The sequence below is a fragment of the Babylonia areolata genome, chromosome 17, assembly GCF_041734735.1.
Source record: "Babylonia areolata isolate BAREFJ2019XMU chromosome 17, ASM4173473v1, whole genome shotgun sequence".
In the NCBI taxonomy this organism is placed as follows: Eukaryota; Metazoa; Mollusca; class Gastropoda; order Neogastropoda; family Buccinidae; genus Babylonia; species Babylonia areolata.
This window is the reverse complement of record NC_134892.1, coordinates 4,030,251-4,049,072: the sequence shown is the minus strand read 5'-3', so window position 1 is coordinate 4,049,072 and position 18,822 is coordinate 4,030,251. Positions and strand designations below refer to the sequence as shown.

At 46.9% G+C, this 18,822-nt stretch overlaps 1 protein-coding gene across 2 annotated transcripts in view; it reads right to left on the bottom strand.

Annotated features, from left to right (window-relative positions):
* Positions 1–18,822, bottom strand: part of LOC143291595 (proline-serine-threonine phosphatase-interacting protein 2-like) — a 32,237-nt gene that overhangs the window by 4,228 nt on the left and 9,187 nt on the right. For both annotated transcript variants that reach the window (XM_076601539.1, XM_076601538.1), the window contains exons 4-11: positions 13,663–13,804; positions 10,999–11,061; positions 9,574–9,678; positions 7,987–8,032; positions 4,769–4,848; positions 3,358–3,456; positions 1,139–1,235; positions 92–352 (exon numbers count right to left, since the gene is read on the bottom strand). In XM_076601539.1, the coding sequence (XP_076457654.1) occupies positions 92–352; positions 1,139–1,235; positions 3,358–3,456; positions 4,769–4,848; positions 7,987–8,032; positions 9,574–9,678; positions 10,999–11,061; positions 13,663–13,804 (893 nt within the window). The remainder of the gene's footprint in view (positions 1–91; positions 353–1,138; positions 1,236–3,357; positions 3,457–4,768; positions 4,849–7,986; positions 8,033–9,573; positions 9,679–10,998; positions 11,062–13,662; positions 13,805–18,822) is intronic.

The window sequence follows — 18,822 nt, the reverse complement described above, 5'->3', positions numbered from 1 at the left end:
ACACAGACAAACAAACAAACAAAAACAACAAGAAAAAACAAAAGACAAAAACCACACTGAACAACCAACAACTAATTCACTGTTCACTCACACATTTCACCACCACCACCACCAGCACCACCACCACCACCACCACCCGAGCACCGCTCCGGCCTGGTAGCCGGCGTCACGGGAGAGGAGGAGGAGGAGGAGGAGGAGGTAGGGGAGGAGGGGTGGGGGCAGGGTGGAGGGGGCCCCGTGGGACGCAGTTGTTTGGGGAGAAGGGTGCCGGCGGCGGAGGCGGCGGTGGTGGCAGTGGTGGTGGCTGGGTGATGGCTGTTGTCTCCGTAGTAGGACTGGTACAAGACAGGAGCTGGACGGTCGTCAGGGTGTGGTGTGGTGAGCGGTCGAGGAACAACAACAAGAACAAGAAGAACGAGAAGAAGAACAAAAATCAGCTGGTGCCAGAAACACTGACCGTGAGAGAGACGGAGAGAGAGAGAGAGACAGAGAGACAGAGACACAGAGAGAGAGGGGGAGAGACAAACAGCGATGGACAGAGAGAGAGAGTCAGAGACAGAGGCAGAGACACAGAGAGAGAGAGAGAGACAGAGAGTCAGAGACAAAGAGAGAGAAAGACAGAGACACACTGAGACAGAGTTGGGGGGTCAAGGACAAAGGTAGACAGAGATACAGAAAGAGAGTCTCACACACACACACACACACACACACACACACACACACACACACACACACACACACACACACACACACACACACACACACATTCTCTTATTCACGAAATATAGAATCAATGGTTATCAATAGATTTCGCCTGACGGCTTTGAATTTTAAAAAAAAAGATACCAACGTAAAAGAAGAAGAAGGAGGAGGAGAAGAAGAAGGAGGAGGAGGAGGAAGAAGAAGAAGAAGGAGGAGGAAGAAGAAGAAGGAGGAGGAGGAGGAGGAGCGTCAGCTCTCAACGTTCAACGCTTGCGCCGTCCTGTTAAAAGAGTGTACAGGAACTGGACTTTTGATATCACAAACAAACAAAGGCAACCTGGGTGGAGGGGTGGTAGGGTGGAGGAGGAGGAGGAGGAAGGGGGTGGGGGTGAAGGGGGTGTGGGGGGTGGGGGTGGGGCCGGTGGGGGCCACCTACCCGGCCTCTGAGACCCGGTGGAGTTGTATCGGATGAAGGCCCGGATCTCCTCGTCCACGTCACATGCCTCCAGCACGACTCGCACCCGTTCACAGCCCTACACAGCGTTGTTAGTGTTGTTGTTGTCGTTGTTGTTGTTGTTGTCGTTGTTGTTGTTGTTGTTGTTGTTGTTGTTAACGTTGTTGTTGTCGTTGTTGTTGTTGTTGTTGTCGTTGTTCTTGTCGTTGTTGATGATAATGTTTTGTTGTTGTTGTTTGTTTTGTTGTTGGTGTTGTTGTTGTTTCTGTTTGTTTTGTGGTTGTTGTCTTTGTTGTTTTGTTGTTGTTTTGCTGTTTTTGTTGTTGTTGTTTTGCTGCTGCTGTTGTTGTTTTGCTGTTGTTGTTGTTGTTGTTGCTGCTGCTGTTGCTGTTGTTGCTGTTGTTGTTGTTGTTATTGTTGTTGTTTTGCTGCTGCTGTTGTTGTTTTGTTGTTGTTGATGTTGTTTTGCTGCTGCTGTTGTTGTTGTTTTGTTGTTGCTGTTGTTTGCTTTCTTGTTGTTGTCGTTGTTGTTTGTTTTGCTGTTGTTGTTGTTTGTTTTCTTGTTGTTGTCGTTGTTGTTTGTTTTGCTGTTGTCGTTGTTTTGTTGGCGGTGGTGGTGTTTTCTTGCTGCTGTTGTCGTTGTTGTTGTCGTTGTTGTTTTGTTGTTGGTGTCGTTGTTTTTTTGTTGATGTTGTTGTTGTGCTGCTGCTGCTGTGAACAGTCAGTGAAGCCAGCCGAGCGCTTGGCTACATTGTGATCAGATGGAAGGTGGCACAGTTGTTGTTGGTGTTGTTGTTGTTGTTCATTTGCTGCTGCTGTTGTTGTTGTTTTGTTGTTGATGATGTTGAGATAAGAAGGTGGCACAGTTGTTGTTGTTGTTGTTGTTGTTGTTGCTTGTTTTGTTTTGTTGTTGTTGTTTTTGTTGTTGTTGTTGTTGTGATCAGAAGGAAGATTGTTTCCGTTTTGTTGTTGTGTGATATCCCGTCACACACACACTGGTGATTGTAGACATCTGGATGAAATACTCATTTTCACAATTTGAATGCCATCATTAAAAAGAAGGAATTGATAGAAAGGAAGGGGAGGAGGGAGGGGGGTGTATAGTGAATTTGGAGGTGGGGGGGGGGCCGAGGAGGAGAGAGGGTGGTGGGGGGGGGACGACAGATGGAGTGTGGAGTCAAGGATGGTTCACTGTTAAAGACTGTATCACCGTGCTCAGGAATCGTCATCATCATCAGCAGCAGCAGCAGCAGCAGCAGCAGCATCGCTGTTCCTGTGGTATTACTCTCACAAGACCCCATCATCATCATCATCATCATCATCATCGATGCATCCGTCTATCCATCCATCCTCCCATCTCTTAGTCCATGTAACAATACAGCAGTCATCATCGTTATCGTCATCTTCTTCTTCCTCTTCTTCTTCTTCTTTTTTGACTCAATTGTGTAAACAAAGTGAGTATGTTTTAACCCGGTGTTCGGTTGTCTGTGTGTGTGTGTGTGTTTCTGTGTGTCTGTGTGTCCGTGGTAAACTTTAACATTGACATTTTCTCTGCAAATACTTTGTCAGTTGACACCAAATTAGGCATAAAAATAGGAAAAATTCAGTTCTTTCCAGTCATCGTGTTTAAAACAATATTGCACCTCTGGGATGGGCACAAAAAATGAAGCCTAATTATATGCAAACTACATTTACTGTTATATTTATATTTTTTTGTATTCTCTAAACTTGGCACTTTGATCTGATATTCTGACCCAAAAACAAGAGCAGTCATTATTATAATTTTTTGTTCAAACAGGAACTTCTTTTGCTAAGCATGGAAGTTTTATTTATTTGCAAACGTTTCGGTGCAGATAGTAAAAAAAAAAGGGGGAAATTACTCTGTAATTAATGCTAGGGGACTTAATTTGCTTTAAACTGACCTTTCTCATCTTAAACATTACATTTTGAAATTATACTCAATACATAAAAAGCTTGGATTTTTTTTTTAAGTGTATCACAAGTGAGTCTTGAAGGCCTTGCCTCTCTTGTCTTCATTATCATCATCATCGATGCATCCATCCATCCTTCCATCTCTTCGTCCATGTAACGTTACAGCAACAATCGTCATCATCATCATCATCATCATCATCATCACCATCATCGTCATCATCGTCATCGTCATCACCATGACAGCCATGGCGACCGTCGTGACCTCTGACCTCATCCACGTCGAAGGCCATCTTGGAGAGACAGTTCATCGCCTCCCACATCTCCGCCCTCATCAGCTGGATCTGCTCCTCGTCACGGTCCTGGAACTCCTGCCATCATCATCGTCATCGTCATCATCATCGACGTCGTCATCACCATTGTCATCGTCGTCGTCGTTATCATAGTCGTCGTCGTCGTCGTCGTCGTCATCGTCGTCGTCGTCGTTGTAGTAGTCCTCGTCATTATCATCAGCATAATCATCGATGCATCATTGTCATCATCACCATCGTCGTCGTCGTCGTCGTCGTAACAGATGCCATCATTTTTGTCATCGTGATCACCATCACCGCAATCATCATCATCACCGTGATCTTCTTCGTCGTTGTCGTCGTAACCATCCTCATCCACTTCATCATCATCATCATCATCATTATCGTCATCGTCATCATCATCATCCCCATCACCACCACAATCATCGTCGTCGTGGTCGTCGTCTGCACCATCATCATTGACATCATTTTCATCATCATCATCGTCATCATCATCGTCATCATCATCGTCATCATCATCATCATCGTCATCATCATCATCATCATTTTCACCATCATCATCATCATCATCATCGTCATCATCATCATCATCATCATCGTCATCATCATCATCATCATCATCATCATCGTCATCATCATCATCATCATCATCATCGTCATCATCATCATCATCATCATCATCGTCATCATCATCATCATCGTCATCATCATCATCATCATCATCATCGTCATCATCATCATCATCATCATCATCGTCATCATCATCATCATCATCATCATCATCATCATCAACTGTCAATCCCTCCACTCTTCATGGCCAGTGTTGTCATCATCATCGACCTCAACCAACACCACCGTTTTGATTTACTCATTGAGTTGATCATCGACGTTACATCAAACGTTTTGATTAATTCGTTGGTTCGTTGTATTGATCATCGACCTTAACACCACATGTTTGATTTACTCATTGTGTTGATCAGCCAGTTGATCAGTCGATCACGTAATCAGTCAGCTAAGACTGATTAAATGAATCATTCGATCAAACTTCAGTATCTATGTGTTTGTTGGTGGTGGTGGTGGTGGTGGTGGTTTGTTGTTCTTTTCTCAAGGCCTGACTAGGCTCGTTGGGTTACGCTGCTGGTCAGGCATCTGCGTGGCAGATGTGGTGTAGCGTATATGGATTTGACCGAACGCAGTAACGCCTCCTTGAGCTACTGATACTGATACTTACAACACATAACACAGCACAGCACAGCACAGCACAAAACAACACAGCACAGCACAACATATTACAACACAGCACAGCACAACACAACACAGCACAGCACAACATATTACAACACAGCACAGCACAGCACAGCACAGCACATACCATACAGGCCATGTCCATCTCTCTCTCCCAGTCACGCCTCCTCTCGTCCAGGGTCAGGACAGCGTTCCTGTAGGCCACGTCTGGGGGGGCACACAGCACGTCCTTCAGTAGTTGTACTACCACTAGTAGTAGCAGCAGTAGCAGTAGCAGCAGCAGCAAGAATAACAGCAGAAGCAGCGGTACCAGGTTTCAGTAGTAGCAGTAGTAGAAGTGCCAGCACCAGCTTTCAGAAGTACAATAGTAGTAGTAGCACCAGCACCAGCTTTCAGAAGTGCGGTAGTAGTAGTAGTAGTAGTAGTAGTAGTAGTAGTAGTAGTAGCTTTCAGAAGTGCGGTAGTAGTAGTAGTAGTAGTAGTAGTAGTAGTAGCTTTCAGAAGTGCGGTGGTAGTAGTAGTAGTAGTAGTAGCTTTCAGAAGTGCGGTAGTGGTAGTAGTAGTAGTAGTAGTAGCAGCAGCTTTCAGAAGTGCGGTAGTAGTAGTAGTAGTAGTAGTAGCTTTCAGAAGTGCGGTTGTAGTAGTAGTAGTAGTAGCAGCAGCAGCTTTCAGAAGTGCGGTAGTAGTAGTAGTAGTAGTAGTAGCTTTCAGAAGTGCGGTAATAGTAGTAGTAGTAGTAGCTTTCAGAAGTGCGGTAGTAGTAGTAGTAGTAGTAGTAGCAGCAGCACCAGCACCAGCTTTCAGAAGTGCGGTAGTAGTAGTAGTAGTAGTAGTAGTAGTAGTAGTAGCAGCACCAGCACCAGCTTTCAGAAGTGCGGTAATAGTAGTAGTAGTAGTTGTTGTTGTTGTTGTAGCAGCACCAGCACCAGCTTTCAGAAGTGCGTAATAGTAGTAGCAGTAGTAGTAGTAGTTGTTGTTGTTGTTGTTGTAGCAGCGCCAGCACCAGCTTTCAGAGGTGCGGTAATAGTAGTACGAGTAGTAGTAGTTGTTGGTGTTGTTGTTGTTGTTGTTGCAGTTGCAGCACTAGGACTAGCAGTAACAGTGGCAGCAGCAGCAGCAGCAGTAGCAGTAGTGTCACATTTATGTTATCACATGACTCTGTGTGTGTTTAGAGGGGTGGCGTACGTGGAGGGGGGGTGGGGGCGGGGAGGGAGACGGGGAGCAGAGGGGGCGGGACAGGACGGGGGGGCGAGAGGGGGGGGGGGGGGTGATCAGAAACTGGACATGGATCTGTAGAGAACTGTAACGAGAATTAGGTGCATGTACAATACGTCTACAATAACTAAAAGTGAAAAGACGTAAAATTAACTCTCTCCATACGAACGGCGAAAGAGACGACGTTAACAGCGTTTCATCCCAGTTACCACCATCAAAATATTACAAGAGGTGAATGTTGACAAAGAATACCACAGTTCTGACGACGGAAGCTAAAGGTTGGATCATTGAGACACCCACTTGACATCCGAGGGGTCTGTGTAGAGGAGAAGAGAGGACTGGCCGTACTGAGTGAGTTAAAGAAAGAAAGTACGGGCACGAAGGCCGTGAAAGAAAACTGGATGAGAAATCGAACTCGAAATCGAAATCGAAACTTCTTTATTGAGGGAAAAGGAATAGGCACTTATCAGCCCCTTTTTTTTATCCTACCCTCGTAAAGAAAACGTATAAACTAATCCAGGAAATACAAGAAGGAAAAAAAAGGAGGGAAAAAATACACATCGCATGGCAACAACAACAACAAGAACAAAATAATAAATGGCATAGAAGATACACAATTCCCCCACAAAATAACATAGTATGCTTATGCGTGAAGGAGAGAAGGAAGGAAGAAAGTAAGGGAGGGACAGACAGATAGACAGACAAGAGAGAGACAGAGACAGACAGACAGACAAAGTGTGGAGGGAGGGGGGGTAGTGAAACAGTCAGAAGTGGAACATGGAAACGAGAAGCCGACGCGACATTACGGCCGTCGTGTAATCATATCATGAGCGGTCAAGGTTGATATCACGGTTGCATTGATATATCTTAATTACGGCATAATGATAATGATGATGTCATGTTGAGACTGATGTCCAAATACCAAAAAGAAGCTGTTAAAACTATTAAAAATAACAAGAATCAAGAATATTTAATCCTTTGACACCCTGTTGGGGAAAAGAGGATATAGATTAAAGATTATCAGTATCATACACCCAAAAACTGAAATGCAACCAACAAATAAAACAATCTTCTTCTTCTTCTTCTTCATCTTCTTCGTTCGTGGGCTGCAACTCCCACGTTCACTCGTATGTACACGAGTGGGGTTTTACATATATGATCAAACGTTTTTTACTATGTTTCCAGTCATACTCCGTTTTTCGGGGGTGTGCATGCTGGGAGATGTTCTTGTTTCCATAACCCACCGAACGCTGACATGGATTACAAGATCTTTAACGTGCGTATTTAGTTCTGTTTGTGTATACACACGAAGGGGTTCAGGCACTAGCAGGTCTGCACATATGTTGAACTGGGAGATCGGAAAAATTTCAACCCAGGCGCCGTTACCGAGATTCGAACCCGGGACCCTCAGATTGAAAGTCAAACGCTTTAACCATTCGGCTAATGTGCCCGTCATATAAAACAGTGGAATTGGTGATAAAAACAGAAAAGAAAAAAAACCTGCGGTCATACCATCTTGTAATCTTTCCTTTTTTGCTGAATTTCCCCACTCTCAAACACACTCTCCTCCCTGTTTTCAAAAAATTCCAAAAACTAAAAACTGATTTTGGATTCAATACACGATGATGACTTCAAATTCCAACAGCTGATGCGACGATGACCTCCACGCCAGAACAATGATACAAAGTCCGTACTTTAACACACACACAAAATACGACGTCATGGTGATGGTGATAACAATGATGGTGATGGTGAAATCGGCGTCTGCAGAGCGTGTGATGATGTCAGCGATTGCGTGAAACTGATAATGTCCACGTCATCAGGATGGTGATGATGACGTATGACTAAACAAGTTCAAAGTTATTTAGAAACACAACTTTTGATGAGTAATACATGACAAAGGCAAAGTTTCGTAAAAGTGTCTTTTTGAATACAAGACGAAAATTATACTGTGTACAAAATACTTCTCTTTCTTTTTCTTTTTTTAATTGTTGATGCTTTTTTTTTTTTTAATCTAACTAAAAACAGAAAAGTAGTTGTCAATATGTGACGTAAAAAGGAAGCGAACGACGCAATACAGTCGAGATGACGTCATAAAATGCATGTCAAAACCAGATTGTCTTTAATTACCTGCTTTGTTGGCTTCGTCTTGACATTTCTCCATCTTTGCTTTCGCCTGAGACACACACACACACACACACACACCACACGCACGCACGCACGCACAAAACATGAAGTTAATCACAACCTTCCACAACCAATAAAACTTTCAATTCAACATCTGTATGGAAGTACAAACACTTGTGCATAGATGAAAAACTGGCGTCTTCAAAGAAAATAATTTATACCCAGAGTGTTGTCTGCATACGCGGACCGAATATGCATATAATTATTCTTTTTGTGTGTGTGTGCTGAGATAAGAGAGATGATTCCGAAACCTTTCCACAACACGAGGTATCTATCCTTTTGCTACGCACGCACGCAAGCAAACACACATACACATATATATATATATACACGCACGCACACGCACGCGCGCGCGCGCGCACACACACACACACACACACACACACACACACACACACACACACACACACACACACACACACACCTTAATAACATTCACAACTCAATGGATTATCAACAACAAAAAAAGCCCCATTGCTCCCCACCCCAACACCTCCCCAAACAAAATAAAACAAAACTCGCTTCTGACCCCAGCCCTCAACCCGAACCCAACTCTTAACACCTCCATTCCATCCTCACCCCCTACTTTTCTCCTACCCCCCCACACCCCCACCCACACACTCTCCCAACCTCTTTCATCTCCCCCCCCCCCCCTTTGACCTTGTCGACGTCACGTGGGGTGCTGTTGACTCTGTCTATGACCTCCCACACCCCGCCCACCTTTGACCTTGCCCCCTGACATTGCCGACGTCACGTGGTGTGCTGGTGACTCCTCTGTCTATGACCTCCAACACCCCGCCCCCCCCCCCCCCCCTTTGACCTTGCCCCCTGACCTTGTCGACGTCACGTGGTATGCTGGTGACTCCTCTGCCTATGACCTCCCACACCTCTGCCCCCTTTGACCTTGCCCCGTGACCTTGCCGACGTCACGTGGTGTGCTGGTGACTCCTCTGTCTATGACCTCCCACACCCCGCCCCCCCCCCCCCTTTGACCTTGCCCTCTGACCTTGCCGACGTCACGTGGTGTGCTGGTGACTCCTCTGTCTATGACCTTCCACATCCCGCCCCCCCTCCCTTGACCTTGTCCCCTGACCTTGTCGACGTCACGTGATGTGCTGGTGACTCCTCTGTCTATGACCTCCCATACCCCGCCCCCCCCCCCCCTTGACCTTGCCCCCTGACCTTGCCGACGTCACGTGGTGTGCTGGTGACTCCTCTGTCTATGACCTCCCACACCCCGCCCCCCCCCCTTTGACCTTGCCCCCTGACCTTGTCGACGTCACGTGGTGTGCTGGTGACTCCCCTGTCTATGACCTCCAACACCCCGCCCCCCCCCCCTCCTTTGACCTTGCCCCCTGACCTTGTCGACGTCACGTGGTGTGCTGGTGACTCCTCTGTCTATGACCTTCCACACCCCGCCCCCCCTCCCTTGACCTTGCCCCCTGACCTTGTCGACGTCACGTGGTGTGCTGGTGACTCCTCTGCCTATGACCTCCCACACCCCTGCCCCCTTTGACCTTGCCCCCTGACCTTGTCGACGTCACGTGGTGTGCTGGTGACTCCCCTGTCTATGACCTGACAGGAACTGGTGGCCTGGTCACTCTCCCGGCACTTCTGCTGGTACGTCTTCAGCAGCTGTCGTCGTCATCATCATCATCATCATCGTCGTCGTCGTCGTCGTCACCATCATCATCATCACCGTCGTCGTCGTCGTCGTCATCATCATCATCATCACCGTCGTCGTCGTCGTCGTCATCATCATCACCATCATAATCATCGTCGTCGTCGTCGTCGTCGTCGTCGTTGTCGTCATCACCATCATCATCATCATCATCATCATCACCATCACCATCATAAACACCATTATCATCATCACCATCACCATCATCGCCATCGTCATGATCGTCGCCGTCGTCGTCATCATCGTCACACCATCACCATCGTCACACCATCATCATCTTCACCATCACCATCATTACCACCACCATCACCATCATTACCACCACCACCATCATCATCATCATCATCATCATCATCATCACATTCATCGTCATCAAAACAAGATGAAGTATGAGTTTAGACATACTAATGGTGATGATATCTGAATGATAACAACAGCGACAGTTGAAACAACAACAACAGCGGTAGTAGTAGTAGTAGTAATCTCCACCACCACCACCACCATCACACACACACACACACACACACACACACACACACACACACACACACACACACACACACACACATACGCACGAACACACGCACGCAGGGTGAAAGAAAGAAAGAAAGACAAGAGAGGCAAGGCCTTCAAGACTCACTTGTAATACACTTTTTTTTTAAATCCAAGCAAATTAAGTCCCCTAGCATTAATTACAGAGTAATTTCTCTTTTACACTATCTGCACCAAAACGTTTGCAAAATGAATAAAACTTCCATGCTTAGCAAAAGAAGTTCCTGTTTGAACAAAAAATGATAATAATGACTGCTCTTGTTGTTGGGTCGGAATATCAGATCAAAGTGCCAAGTTTAGAGAATACAAAATATATAAATATAACAGTAAATGCAGTTTGCATATAATTAGGCTTCTTTTTTTCTTTTTCTTTTTTCTTTTTTTTTGTGCCCATCCCAGAGGTGCAATATTGTTTTAAACAAGATGACTGGAAAGAACTGAATTTTTCCTATTTTTATGCCTAATTTGGTGTCAACTGACAAAGTATTTGCAGAGAAAATTTCAATGTTAAAGTTTACCACGGACACACACACACACACACACACACACACACACACACACACACACACACACACACACACACAGAGAGAGAGAGAGGGAGAGAGAGAGAGAGAGACAACCGAACACCGGGTTAAAACATAGACTCACTTTGTTTACACAAGTGAGTCAAAAATGAGCCAAAGATGATTATGGAACGTCGATTACAATACTGATGAACTTACGCTCTGTACAACTTTGTACTGCGCATACTTCAGGCTGTGGAACTGCCTCACTCGCTCCTCGATCTGAAAAGTGTGTTGTATTGTATTGTATTGTATTGTATTGTGTTGAATTGCGTTGTATTGTACTGCAATGTATTGCATTGTATTGTATTGTATCGTATTGCATTGTATTGTATTGCGTTGCATTGTATTGTATTACATTGTATTGCGTTGTATTGTATTGTTTTGTTATGCATTGTATTGTGTTGCACTGAATTGCATTGTATCGCATTGTTTTTGTATTGCATTTTATTGTGTTGCATTGCATTACATTGTATTGTATTATATTGTATTGCGTTGTATTGTACTATATTGTATTGCATTGTATTGTATTGCATTGCACTGAATTGCATTGTATTGTATTGTATTGCATTGCAGTGTAGTGTATTACATTGTATTGCGTTGTATTGTATTGCGTTGTATTGTGTTATATTGTATTGTTTTGTTATGTATTGCCTACACGGCGGGGTAAATAAACAAAAACGGTCAAATACTGTAAAATGTTATATGCCTGTCTGAGTGTGTATGTGTGCGTGACCCTGAAATCTGATTGAATGACGCAGGAAACGAATGACGAGCGCGCAGTGGCAGTCGCCAGTCGGCTATACTCAGGTAGGCAGCCTGTGGTGCAAATGACCCCGTGTTTGTAAAGCGCTCAGAGCTTGGTCTCCGACCGAGGATAGGCGCTGTGTAAGTATTATCCACTGTGTAATCTTCACTGAATCCATCAAGGCTTTTTTTATGTTACGGAACAGAAGCTGGTAATGCCCCCTTTTCTTTAATTACTAATAATTTCTCAGTCAACGATGAAAGACACTCTGCATGCGCTGTCTCTTCCCAAGCTTGAACTTTTTTTTTTTTTTTTTTTTTTTTTTTTTTTTTTAATTAAGTCAGATATACATTCGGGGTGGAGGGGCGCGGGCGGGGGATGGGTGTGGGGTGGGGAGGGGCAACTTACAAGAATAATTTACAATCACATTGAATAATTAGAATAAATACATCTGATCACTGCAACTTGGACTACACTCTAGGAGGTAACCTATTCACAACGAAATTGGAAAACATCACAAATCCAGCCATTGCTTTTAGATGAATTGTCCATTCCCTTCTTGGTCTTTTTTTTTCTGCCTGTTTGTCTGTCTGTCTGACTGACTGTCTGTCCACGTGTGTGTGTGTGTGTGTGTGTGTGTGTGTGTGTGTGTGTGTGTGTGTGTGTGTGTGTGTGTGTGTGCATCCCCGCCCCATCACCCCCCTCAACTCTCTTCCCCCATCCTTCCTCTTCTCCTCACCACCCCACCCCCCTTCCCCCATCCTCTCATCACCCCCTCTCAGCCTTCTTCTCCATGCTTCCTCCTCCTTACATCATCGCCCTCCCCCCCAACCCCTGCCCCCTCCCCCGCCACCCGCCACCCCACCCCACCCCACCCCTCCTCAAACTTTTTTTTTCGACATCCTTCCTCCTCCTACTCACCACTGCACACACCCCCATCCTGCCCGCCCCCCCACAACCCCCCCACCCCCGCCCCGCACCCCTCCCCCTGAACCCCACTCCGCACTGGCTCCCCACCCCCCACCCCCCACCCCCACACACACTTTTTTTTTTCCCCCTATCCTTCCTCCTCTCCTCACTACTGCACACCCCACCCCACCCCCCCCCACCCCCCTGTCGCCGCACCTCCCCTCTCCTCACCTCACCTTCCCTCTCCTCCCCTCCCCTCCCCTCCCCTCCCATCCTTCTCCTCCCATCCCCTTCCCCTCTCCTCACCTCCCCTCCCCTCCCCTCCCCTCCTTCTCCTCCCCTCTCCTCCCCTCTCCTCCCCTTCCCTCTCCTCACCTCCCCTCCCCTCCTTCTCCTCCCCTCACCTCCCCTCTCCTCCCCTCCCCTCCCCTCCCCTCACCTCCCCTCTCCTCACCTCCCCTCCCCTCCCCTCCTTCTCCTCCCCTCTCCTCCCCTCTCCTCCCCTCTCCTCACCTCCCCTCACCTCACCTTCCCTCTCCTCCCCTCCTCTCCCCTCTCCTCCCCTCCCCTCCCCTCCCCTCACCTCCCCTCACCTCACCTCCCCTCTCCTCCCCTCTCCTCCCCTCCCCTCACCTCCCCTCTCCTCACCTCCCCTCCCCTCCCCTCCCCTCACCTCCCCTCTCCTCCCCTTCCCTCTCCTCCCCTCACCTCCCCTCTCCTCTCCTCCCTCCCCTCCCCTCCCTTCCCTCTCCTCCCCTCCCTTCCCCTCTCCTCCCCTTCCCTCTCCTCCCCTCCCCTCCCCTCTCCTCACCTCCCCTCCCCTCCCCTCCCCTCACCTCCCCTCTCCTCCCCTTCCCTCTCCTCCCCTCACCTCCCCTCTCCTCTCCTCCCTCCCCTCCCCTCCCTTCCCTCTCCTCCCCTCCCTTCCCCTCTCCTCCCCTTCCCTCTCCTCCCCTCCCCTCCCCTCTCCTCCATCCCCTCCCCTCCCCTTTCCTCCCTCCCCTCTCCTCCCTCTCCACCCTCTCCTCCCCTCCCCTCCCCTCTCCTCCATCCCCTCCCCTCCCCTCTCCTCCCCCCCTCTCCTCCCCTCCCCCTCCCCTCTCCTCCCCCCCCTCCCCTCTCCTCCCCTCCCCCCCCCCTCCCCTCTCCTCCCCAAGGTTTCTGACCGTGTCTCTCCTGGCAGTCAGCTCCCGGCACTTTCGCTTGACGCCCTCAGCCCGCTGGGTCAGAGCGGCGGAGGCAGACTCGTGAGCCTGTTGACTGCTGTGCGCCTCCGACACCATGTAGTTCCACGCCCTGTCCAGCTCCCTGGGCATGACACAGGTACAGATACAGGTATAGATACAGGTACAGGTATAGATACAGGTACAGGTATAGATACAGGTACAGGTACAGATACAGGTATACAGATACGGATACAGGTATAGATACAGGTACAGGTATAGATACAGGTATAGATACAGTTACAGGTACAGGTACAGGTATAGATACAGGTACAGATATAGATACAGGTATAGATACAGGTACAGTTATACAGGTACTGATACGGATTCAGGTATAGATACAGATACAGGTTTAGATACAGGTACAGATACAGGTATAGATACAGATACAGATATAGATACAGGTATAGATATAGGTACATATACAGGTACAAATACAGATACAGGTACAGGAAAAGATACAGAGACAGATACAGGTACAGATACAGATACAGAATACTTTATTGTCTCAACAAGAGAAATTCATTTGTGGTGTAAAACACAAACAATAACATGAAAATCACAGTCAGTCAACGTGTAGACATAAAAGACATGAAATGTTGAGATGTCAACCTGAGGCAACCCATTGCGTACAATCAATAATAATCACAGTAGACAACAAAGACAACAACGACAGAGGCCTTTTTAACTCACTCAGTACGGTCAGTCCTCTCTTCTCCTCTACACGGACCCCTCGGATGTCCAGTGGGTGTCTGAATGACCCAACCTTTAGCTTCCGTCGTCAGAATTGTGGTATTCTTTGTCAACATTCACCTCTTCAGTACAAAAGCCTTCCGCTTGCAATATTTTGATGGTGGTAATTGGGGTGAAACGCTGTTAACGTCGTCTCTTTCGCCGTTCGTATGGAGAGAGTTAAAGGTAACAGAATAAATCATACATACGGCATCACAGCCATACATGTGAATTACAAAATCACAGAGGATGGACCTGAAATAGTGTTGTTGTTGTCGTGGTGGTGGTGGTGGTGGTGGTGGATGGTGGTGGAGGGAGGGGTGTGAGGGGGGTGGCGGGGAGAGGGGGGGGGGCACGGAGGCGAGGTATGGTGGTGATGGTGGTGGTGGTGGTGGTAGTGGTGGGTAGTGATGGTGATGGGTGATGGTGATGGTGATGGTGGTGATGGTGGTGGTGGTGGTGATGGTGATGGTGGTGGTCGTGGTGGAGGGTGGGTGTTGGTGGGGGGATGGTGGTGGTGGTGGGTGGTGGTGGGTGGTGATGGTGATGGTGGGGAGTGTTGGTTGTGGCGGTGGTGGTGATGATGATGATGATGATAATGATGATGATGATGGTGGTGGTGGTGGTGGAAATGGTGATGATGGCGATGGTGACGATGATGGTGGTAGTAGTGGCGGTGGTGGTGGTGATGATGACGTTAAAGATGACGATGATGATGGTGGTGGTGGTGGTGGTGGTGGTTGTGATGGTAGTGGTGGTGGCGGTGGTGATGATGGCAAAGATGACGACGATGATGATCATGATGGTGGTGGTAGTGGTGATGCTGCTGCTGCTGCTGCTGCTGCTGATGATGATGATGATGATGATGATGATGATGATGATAGCAGCACTACTGGTAGCAATAGAAGTTGTAGCAGCAGTAGTAGTAGTAGTAACGATGATATTGTATTGTATCATCGTAAACAGATTGTTTCTGTGTGAAAATCGGGCTGCCCTTTCCAGGAAGAGCGCGTCGCTACACTGAGAGCGCCACCCATTGTGTGTGTGTGTGTGTGTGTGTGTGTGTGTGTGTGTGTGTGTGTGTGTGTGTGTGTGTGTGTGTGTGTGTGTGTGTGTGTGTGTGTGTGTGTGTGTGTGTGCATGCTCTGTATCTGTCCGTCTGTCTGTCCCATGATTGTCACCGTCTGTATTAGTGTGCCGACGATGAATATCAGATACATTTTTTTCTCCCCCTCCACTAGACCTTGAGTGGTGGTCTGGGCGCTAGTCATTCGGATGAGACGATAAACCGAGGTCCCGTGTTCAGCATGCACTTAGCGCACGTAAAAGGACCCATGGCAACAAAAGGGTTTGTTCCTGGCAAAATTATGTAGAAAAAATCCACTTCGACAGGAAAACAAATAAAATTGCAGGCAGAAACACACACACACAAACACACACACACACACACACACACACACACACACACACACACACACACACACACACACACACACACACACACACACATGTGCACACGCACAGACACAGATTGAAAGAGATAAAGAGGGAGAGACAGACAGACAAACAGACTGACAGACAGACTGACTGACATAGATAGACACAGACACAACGAGACAGACAAAGAAGAGACAGAGAGAAAGGGAGAGACAGAGAGAGAGGGGAGAGAGAGCGAGAGAGAGAGAGAGACAGAGACAGCGCGAGAGGGGAGAGAGAGCGAGAGAGAGACACAGAGAGAGGAGAGAGAGAGCGAGAGAGAGAGAGAGACAGAGACAGCGCGAGAGGGGAGAGAGAGCGAGAGAGAGACACAGAGAGGGGAGAGAGAGAGCGAGAGAGAGACAGAGAGAGAGGGGAGAGAGAGAGAGACACAGAGAGAGACACAGAGAGAGGAGAGACAGAGACAGAGACAGCGCGAGAGGGGAGAGAGACAGAGCGAGAGAGAGACAGAGAGAGAGGAGAGAGAGAGCGAGAGAGAGACAGAGACAGAGAGAGAGAGGGGAGAGAGAGGGGAGAGAGAGACAGAGACAGAGAGAGTGGGGGAGAGAGACAGAGACACATATAGAGGGGAGAGAGAGAGCGCGAGAGAGAGACAGAGAGAGAGGGGAGAGAGAGAGCGAGAGAGAGACAGAGACAGAGAGAGAGGAGAGAGAGAGACAAAGACAGAGAGAGTGGGGGAGAGAGACAGAGACAGATAGAGAGGGGAGAGAGAGAGCGCGAGAGAGAGACAGAGAGAGAGGGGAGAGAGAGAGAGAGAGGGTCACAGAGGGGAGAGAGAGAGGGGAGAGAGAGAGACAGAGACAGAGAGAGATTAAATCGACAATGGCCAGTACGTTTTAATGCCATCAACAATTTACCAAGTTATTTGACACGGGATGTGGTGCTTGAGTACTTTTGTCTGTGAAAAGGCAACAGCCAACACTTCTTTTTTTTAAGACAAAAAATGACCTACACCTACTAAACAAAGAAAAAAAATACATATGCGCATATATAATCAATCAAATCAAATCAAATCAAATCAAAAACACTTTATTAATCCACATGGAAATTAAGTTGTGCAATCACAGGCTCATTGTAAACACTGGCATAAAATCATGCGCAACATAAGAAGAGATTAAAACTAGTCAAATAAGAATTCCCAATAGCTGACGATATACTAACCCCCCCACCCCCCACACACACATACTCATGTTAAGACAATAGGGTATTGCACAACAATATTAACAAATGAAAACATCCAACAACAAAAAAAGGGTATAAGATTACTAAAAATGACATGCGCGCACGCACGCACACACACCCCCACACACACACAAAAAATACATATGCGCATATATAATCGATCTCCAGCACAAACAACCATCAGACAAGAGTGTTATCAAAACATATAGTGTCTTGTTCGCAGTTGTGTAAGTTACATAACTGAGCTTCTAAGTCCGTTTGCGACTGTGGATGGTGATTTATCAAAATAAGTTACATATTGCTACTGTCAATGGTGATTACCAGAATAAGTTACATATTGCTACTGTCAATGTGATTACCAAAATAAGTTACATATTGCTACTGTCAATGTGATTACCAAAAGAAGTTACATATTGCGACTGCCAATGGTGATTATAAAAAAAAGAGAAAAAAACAACAAAATTACATGTATACCTATTTCGTAGTATATTTTCAAAAAGAACACAAGGGAACAAAAATTGAATGTCATGTCCTATTCCGTCATCCTCTTATGATGGTCGTGTCACACACTGACCACGAGGCAACTGTTGTCCCGACTATCTGGGCTGGAATTTGATTACAGTCGAGAGTGTCTTGCCCACGTTACATTCCCACCCTCTCTCGGACAAGCAGGCTTTAAGGACAGTCGGTTTGGGGATGGTCCCCAAAGGGCCAGCTAGCCCCCAAGGCTGCAGCACCAAGAGTCAGTGCAATCCTGCCTCCTAGTTTGAGAGTCATAGTCCTTCAAAAAAAAAGCTGTGAATGACTTCCCGTTGAAGTGTAGTAATCATGTATCATACAGCTCTCACTTTGCTGTTGGACCAACAGAAAGCTTAATGTCAGTCTCTGGTATATGTCGGTTTCTGATATATATCAGTCTCTGGTATATGTCAGTCTCTGATATATATCAGTCTCTGGTACATGTCAGTCTCTGGTACATGTCAGTCTGGTACATGTCAGTCTGGTACATGTCAGTCTCTGATACATGTCAGTCTCTGGTACATGTCAGTCTGGTATATGTCAGTCTGGTACATGTCAGTCTGGTACATGTCAGTCTCTGGTATATGTCAGTCTGATACATGTCAGTCTCTGGTACATGTCAGTCTCTGATACATGTCAGTCTGGTACATGTCAGTCTGGTATATGTCAGTCTGGTATATGTCAGTCTCTGGTTCATGTCAGTCTCTGGTTCATGTCAGTCTCTGATACATGTCAGTCTCTGGTACATGTCAGTCTCTGGTATATGTCAGTCTGGTACATGTCAGTCTCTGGTATATGTCAGTCTGGCACATGTCAGTCTCTGGTATATGTCAGTCTCTGATACATGTCAGTCTCTGGTATATGTCAGTCTCTGGTATATGTCAGTCTCTGGTACATGTCAGTCTCTGGTACATGTCAGTCTGGAACATGTCAGTCTCTGATATATGTCAGTCTCTGGTACATGTCAGTCTCTGGTATATGTCAGTCTCTGGTACATGTCAGTCTGGTACATGTCAGTCTCTGGTACATGTCAGTCTCTGGTACATGTCAGTCTCTGGTACATGTCAGTCTGGTACATGTCAGTCTCTGGTACATGTCAGTCTGGTACATGTCAGTCTGGTACATGTCAGTCTGGTACATGTCAGTCTGGTACATGTCAGTCTCTGATACATG